Raw genomic sequence first — 7888 nt, forward strand, 5'->3', positions numbered from 1 at the left:
GTTTACGAGACTTGTTATTTAATGCTTTATTTATATTAGGTTTGCATAGACATATAGTGAATCTTTTATGAATAATAGGCTTATAACGCAGCGACAGCTGGTTATGAGTAATTTAGTGTCTTGGGTTAATAATCGGGAATCATAACTTGCATGATAGGAGATTAATTGGGTGAAAAATTATCGCATATGGGGAAGATAAAATCCTAGATCCGTTTTATATTGATATTTTCTCGTGATTAATTGCTTTCTTAATTATTTTAATTTAATTAGTTAATTAATTTGACAACCCTGCGTAGGCTGGATAAAAATCACAATTGTTAGGATTTGGTACTTAGGATTAAATAATTTGCGTATTCCCTGTGGGATCGACATCCGACTCTCACGAGTCTACTTTACTACTTGTTTGCGATACGTACACTTGTGTGTTGGTATTTAACACCCAACAGTAAGTCCACTGTTCGACGACCCCAAAATCGAATAGGTGAACTCCAAAGACGCCTACACTCCCTCAACTCGGGCAGACAAACGACAGTCGTTCGGACAGATATTCGCAAGATCCGTGAGGAGCTGGAAACTTTATATGGCGACAACAATACTTATTGGAGGCAACGTAGTAAGGTTCAGTGGATTAGAGAGAGATAAAAAAATACTGTTTTTTTCCATTCCAAGGCCTCGTCTAGGAAAATGACGAACACAGTTGATAAGTTGAAAGACCAGTCTGGTAATTGGCAGAACCGACCCCAAGATATTGAGAAGATTATAGCGGACTACTTTGCCCACATTTTCCTGTCTACTATGCCGGTTGTTGGAGAAATAGATGAGGTATTGGTGAGTTTGGAGCCGCGGGTGACTAGTGAAGACAACCAGATGCTTTCTCAGCCATTTACTGTCGACGAGGTAACATATGCTCTCTCTAATATGTCTCCATTAAAATCTCCTGGTCCGGACGGGCTTCCTGTGATTTTCTTTACAAAATATTGGAATACTCTTGGCTCCAGTGTTATCTCGTGTGTTCTTGATTTTTTAAATAACAGGAATCTCCCCTCTACCCTTAACTCCACTTTCATTGTTCTCCCCTCGCCCCATTAGCTTGTGTAATGTTATTTATAAGCTAGGATCTAAAGTGATCACCAACCGCCTCAAGAGGTGTTTGGATTCTATTATTTCGCCAACCCAGTTCGCTTTTGTTCCTACGCGTCTTATCACATACAATGTGTTAGTGGCTTTTGAAATCAATCACTTCATTAAGACAAACTCTTGCAAACGTACCAATTACATGGCTATAAAACTTGCTATTAGTAAAGCTTACGACCAGGCCGAATGGCTTTTTTTAGGAAAACCCTTACCCTTTTCGGTTTCTTACGTCCCTTTGTGGATCTTATCATGCTTTGCATTTCGTCCGTTTCTTACTCGTTTCTATTTAATGGATTGTAGTTTGGAGTATAGGAGAAATATATTTGGAGAAAAGAGAGAATGATATCTCTTACGTATATTAATCATATATATAGTTACATGTAGGAAACCCTAACCTACTACACAAGGTAACCTAATATACAAGGAAACCTAATATACAAGGTAACCTAATAAATAAGAATAATAATAGGAATAATATATATAATATAGATAGATACGTAGATACGCTAATACACCCCCGCAGTCGAAACGGGAAAGGAGAGGACGTGGAGACTGGAGACAAACTGTTGGAACAGTTGAGTAGGGAGTCCTTTCGTGAAGATATCGGCAAACTGGTAGGCGGATGGGACGTGAAGGACTCGAACGTGTCCCAAAGCAACTTTGTCTCGGACAAAATGGATATCGATCTCCACATGTTTCGTACGAGAGTGTTGAATAGGATTGCTCGATAGGTAGACGGCACTGACGTTGTCACAGTAGACAATAGTGGCTTTCGAAAGCGGGCAGAGCAACTCAGAAAGTAGGTTGCGTAACCAAGTCGTTTCGGCGACGGCATTTGCGACAGCTCGGTATTCGGCCTCCGCACTCGACCGAGAGGTAGTGACCTGTCGTTTGGAGGACCAAGAGATGAGGTTATTGCCTAGGAAAACACAATAGCCCGATGTCGAACGACGAGTGTCAGGGCAGCCACCCCAATCGGCGTCGGAGTAAGCGATAAGGGAGAGGTCCGGATTGGGGGAGAGCTGAAGGCCGTGATCGAGAGTCCCACGAATGTAGCGAAGGATACGCTTGAGAGCAGCCATATGAGGTTCCCTCGGATCATGCATGAATAGACATATTTGTTGCACAGCATAGCAGATGTCAGGACGAGTAAACGTGAGGTATTGCAGTGCACCGGCAAGGCTGCGATAAAGAGTAGGGTCAGCAACGGGGGGTCCAGTGGTCGAAGACAACTTGCTCTTTGTGTCAGCCGGCGTAAGACAAGGGTTGCAGGAAGCCATGTGTGCACGCTCTAGGATCTCGTCGGCGTACTTGCGTTGAGAGAGAAATAGCCCATTCGACGAGCGAGTGACTGAGATGCCGAGAAAGTAGTGAAGATCGCCAAGATCCTTCATTGCGAAGTCTTGATTAAGGGCAGCGATGATAGAGCGGAGCAATTCTGGTGTGGAGGCCGTAAGTACAATGTCATCGACATACAACAGAAGGTAGGCGCATGAACTGTTGCGACAGTCGCGTGAACTGCTGCGACAGTCGCGTGAACTGTTGCGACAGTACACAAAGAGTGAAGTGTCGGACTTGCATTCTCTGAACCCCATGGTAGTAATGTGAGATGCAAAACGCTTGTACCAAGCACGTGGTGCCTGCTTGAGGCCGTAGAGTGCTTTGTTGAGACGACACACGTGAGTGGGGCGAGATGGATCGACGAATCCGGGAGGTTGCTCGCAGTAGACAGTTTCAGAGAGATTGCCATGTAAGAAGGCATTTTTCACGTCAAGCTGGTGGATTGGCCATGATCGCGAGAGAGCAATACTGAGGACTGTTCGAACAGTGGCTGGTTTGACAACTGGGCTGAATGTCTCGTCAAAGTCGATGCCAGCCTGCTGGTGAAACCCACGAACAACCCACCGTGCTTTATATCGCTCAAGGGAGCCATCAGACTTGAGTTTCTGTTTGTATATCCACTTACCAGAAATAACATTAGTAGACGGGGGGCGGGGCACAACATTCCAAGTATTGTTTTTAATTAAAGCAGTATATTCCTCAATCATGGCGTTTCGCCAATTTTGGTCAAGAAGAGCTTGGCGATAGTTGGTGGGAATGGGAGAGGTAGAGGATGCAACGAGAGAGAAGGGGACTTTGGGTTTGTGGATGCCCACTTTACTGCGAGTCACCATAGGATGAGCAAGGGGAGGTGGGGGAGGTGGGGGAGTAGGAGAAGGGGTTGTGAGCTGGTTGTGGTCGACAGGTGGTGCTGCAGGAGAAATAGGTGTTGGCTGTGTTATGGGACTGTTGGACGGACTGTTGGAACAGGATGGTTCACTATTGGAACAGTTGGAGGAACTGTTGCAACAGTTAGACGAAGTCTGAGGGAGGAGGAACAAGGATGGTGTGTTTTCGTCCAAGGCAGAAGGGGGAAGTGTGTTTTTGGGGGGAGTGGACTCAGCAAAAGGAAAGTTAGTTTCGTCGAAGATAACATGACGAGAAATTATGATTCGGCCAGTGGACCTATCAAGGCAACGATAGCCTTTGTGAGAGGAAGGGTGACCGAGATAGACACAAGGAGTAGAACGGGGGGCGAGTTTATGTGGTGTGGTGGCGGTGAGGTTGGGATAACAGAGACGGTGAGGTTGAGATGCGCCATGAGCACTATGATAGCCGTAGTGCTGCATGGGGTGACGGTTAGTGTTGCGACCTCCGCGACGGTTGGATCGGCCACCCCCGCGCTGATAGCGCGAAGAACTTCCTCCGCGGGAACTGTTGCAGGAACTGTTGCAACTGTTGGATGGACAGTTCGCGTTGGAGGCGTAGAAAACAGCAGCGGTCTGCTCCGGTTCAGAAATTCTTGTTTCTTCCATCTGAAGGAGCGAACGAGTCTGTAGAAAGGTGGGGAGGGGATTTTGAAAGGAGATGAGATTGGCGACGGTCCCGTAATTTTTCGGAAGGCCGTGTAGGGTTTGTAGAACGAGTTGTTTGTCGGAGATTGGATTTCCGACATCGGCCAAGCTGTCCGCCGTGGTCTTGATTATTTGACAGTAATCGTGAATGGAGAGAGCGCCTTTCTTGAGGGACTTGAATTTTTCTTCAAGTTGAATGGCTCGATAGTCTTTGTTATCGGTGAAGAGAGAAGAGATGGCGTTCCATAGATCACTGGCGTTGGAGGTTTTTGAGAGAACCATGCTGGATAGATCGTCGGAGATGGTGCCGTAGATCCAAGATTGGAGGAGATAGTCGGCTCGCTGCCATTCGTCGGTGGAAATCGAATCCGGTCGGGGTTTGCCATGGAGAAGATCGGAGAGGCAGAAACGACCGACGGTAATCGTGAAAAAGTGGCTCCACTTTTGATAATTAGGATTTTTTAGATCTAGAGTAACGGGGATAAGGGATTTGATATTAGAGATGGCATGAGCAAGGTGAAAAGGATTGAGAGGGGCGGTGGAGGGAGAAGAAGATGAAGATTCGCCGGCCATGGAGAAGAAGGGGTAGGGCACGGCTATGCAGAAAAAGAGAAAAAAACGGCTAGGTTAACCTAGTGTCTGATACCATATAGGAGAAATATATTTGGAGAAAAGAGAGAATGATATCTCTTACGTATATTAATCATATATATAGTTACATGTAGGAAACCCTAACCTACTACACAAGGTAACCTAATATACAAGGAAACCTAATATACAAGGTAACCTAATAAATAAGAATAATAATAGGAATAATATATATAATATAGATAGATACGTAGATACGCTAATATGGAGGCTTATCACCCTCTAGGGGCCTCCGGCAGGGAGATCCTCTCTCTCCATATATGTTTCTATTTTGTGCAGAGATGCTTAGTATTATGATTCAGCAGGCGATGGACAAAGGTGAATTACACGGTTTCCAATTTGCTCTGATGGCACCTGTCATCTCTAACCTGTACTTTGCGGATGACACGTTACTGTTTTGCCATGCTACCGAAGGTGATGCAGCCTGCTTGAAAAATATTCTTAATCAGTACGCAAAGGTTTCGGGGCAAGAGACGAACTTTGAGAAGACTACTATGAGCTTTAGCCCGAATACCCCCGGAACTCTAAAGACAATTCATGAGCGGCTAGGCTTTCAAATTGTCGATCGCTACGACAAGTATCATGGGATGCCAGCTTCCATTGGTAAGTTTAAGAAGGAAATATTTTCCTACTCCGAGACAGGTTGTGGGCTAAGATGAAAGGATGGGACGAAAAACACTTATCACAAGCGGGGAAAGAGGTTATGGTCAAATCGATACTCCAAGCAATACCAACTTATATGAGGAGTTGTATTGCATTGCCGCACAGCCTATTGGATGAGTTGGAATCCAGCATTAGGAGTTTTTGGTGGGGAAAAGGAACCGGGAAAGGATTGGCATGGCTATCCAGGAGGAAGCTTTGCATGCCCAAGTCTAACGGGGGAGTGGGGTTTTGAGATTTACGAAGTTTCAATTTAGCATTGTTGGCAAGCAACTGTGGCGGATACTCATGTCATCTGATCTTCTCCTTTCAAAAATATTGAAAGCTCATTATTTTCCGGACAACGAGTTGCTGGGAGCGGGCTACGGATCGTGGCCGTGAGCTACCTGGCGAAGCTTACTCAAGGCCCGGCCTTAGCTCATCCAGGGGTTACGTCGGGGCATTGGAAACGGAAGTGATACATCAATTTGGGCAGATCCGTGGTTAAGGGAAAATGTAGAAAATTACCACACAACGACCAATTTACTATCCCTTAACAAATAAAGTGTCTGATCTGGTTAATTCCAACACCAACTCTTGGAACCTTGATGTTATCGAGGTGAAATTTTGGCCAGTCGATCAGCCACGTATTTTATCGGTGCCATAGGTAGCTGCTACACGAAGGATCGTTGGGTCTGGCACGCATCCCGAAATGGTTAGTTCTATGTCCGGACTTGTTATTATAATATTGCCTTGCGCGCGTCTATTTTGAATAGTGGCACCAACGGTGGAGGGATTTCTAACAATGGGGACTACTCTCGAAATTGTAAATATTTATGGGCGTTACATATTCCACCTAAGATTCAGATATTTCTATGGCGAGCTTGCTCGGACATTTTGCCTACGGAATCGAATCTGTTCCGACGCAAAATCCGTAGTTCTCCGGCGTGTCCTCGATGCGGTCACCATTCGGAAACCATAACCCACGCCATACAGGACTGTGATGGACTCAGTGAAGTGTGGAAGACCGTGCCGTTCAATATTACACCAACAAACTCATGCACTACGATGTGGCAGTGGTTTAACCGTATGAGAGGTATGTTCGCGGATGATGTGTTCAATCTCGCCATCATTGTGGCATGGAGAGGAAACGATGCATCGAAACGAGGTTCTTGGATGGAGACGGAGGTTTCTTGACACTTATACACATGCCCAAATCTTGGCCACCCCGGATGCGAAGCAGGTGCATGCACAGAGTTGGAATCCTCCTCCTGAGGAAGTGCTCAAGCTCAACTTCGACACGGCTATTCCGAACGAGAAGGACTTTTATTCGGTGGCGATGGTTGCATGGGATTCACGGAGGGTATGCATTTGGTGGGCGGTCCGCAAGTTCAAAGGCGGGCCGACCGTGGAGGACTGCGAGGCTCACGTGGCTTTGACAGCTATCAATCAAGCACGACATCACGGATGCCACTCGATCATTTTAAAAGGTGACTACTTACAATTAATGAAAGTTCTTAAAGCGAGAGAGTTTTCCCTCTCGTCGTTTGGAGTTATCGTTGAAGACATTTTACGCACTTCTAGTTCATTATTATTGTGCGATTTTTCTTTTGTTAAACGCAGCAGCAATATGTTGGCCCATGCACTAGCTACCAGATTTAGTGACAACTGTAATGAGGGTTCTACTCTCCCTCTTGAACTGGTGCATTTCGCCTAATATATTTTCATTTTATCCTCAAAAAAAAAATTGTTGTTAGAAGTTTTATTGGATACTAGTACTTCACCAGTGCATTGCACGTAGATCAGATTCAAAATAAGAAAAGTAATAATATGTAAATGACTATCTCTGTATAACAACACCAATTCAAGTAAAACAAAATGAAAGGAAATCAAAAAAATCATAAACTTTATCTCTTAATTATGAGTTGTAACATATGAAATTCAATTAAATATTACAAAGAAGAAAACGTGAAGCGCGTAAAACACGATATGAAGATTAAGTGAAATCATTTAAAACACATGGCATAACTCTATTTTATGGAATACAATCTACTATACCATGTGAATCTTCTGCAGAATAACTTACATAACAACAAATACTATAGCAGAGAAGTAACACAATGGAGATGCACATAACCTGCAAGTTTATCAATAGCGGCTTTCAATTAGTGATGCACATTACTCAAACAACAACACAACTTATAAATATTGCAAAAGAGATGAGATATGTATACGCCGCCACTACCTTGACACAACGATGTGTTATACAAATACCACATATTACTAATACTAATTAATATTAATTCTAATGCTAATAATAATACTAGCACTAATAATACTAATACTACTACTAATATTAATCATAATCATCATCCAAATTTTAAAGCTAATCCTAATACTAATCATAATCTCAATAATATTATTAATCGTTAATCCTAATCCTACTATTACTAAAACTAATATTAATACTAATAATAATAATAATAATAATAATAATACTAGTAATACTAATACTAATACTAATACCAATACTCATACCAATACTAATACTAATACTAATACTAATACTAATA

The 7888-nt window shown here is 43.5% G+C and overlaps 1 protein-coding gene across 1 annotated transcript; it reads left to right on the plus strand.

Moving 5' to 3' along the window:
* The first annotated feature begins 6426 nt into the window (after nt 1-6426).
* LOC148770685 (uncharacterized) lies at nt 6427-7032 on the plus strand. Its single transcript, XM_088817999.1, has one exon. The coding sequence runs from the start codon at nt 6427-6429 to the stop codon at nt 7030-7032; it is 606 nt and encodes a 201-aa protein (XP_088674125.1).
* The last annotated feature ends 856 nt before the right edge of the window (nt 7033-7888 follow it).

The sequence above is a fragment of the Erythranthe guttata genome, chromosome 5 (assembly GCF_056151865.1).
Source record: "Erythranthe guttata isolate IM_541 chromosome 5, IM_541, whole genome shotgun sequence".
Lineage (NCBI taxonomy): Eukaryota > Viridiplantae > Streptophyta > Magnoliopsida > Lamiales > Phrymaceae > Erythranthe > Erythranthe guttata.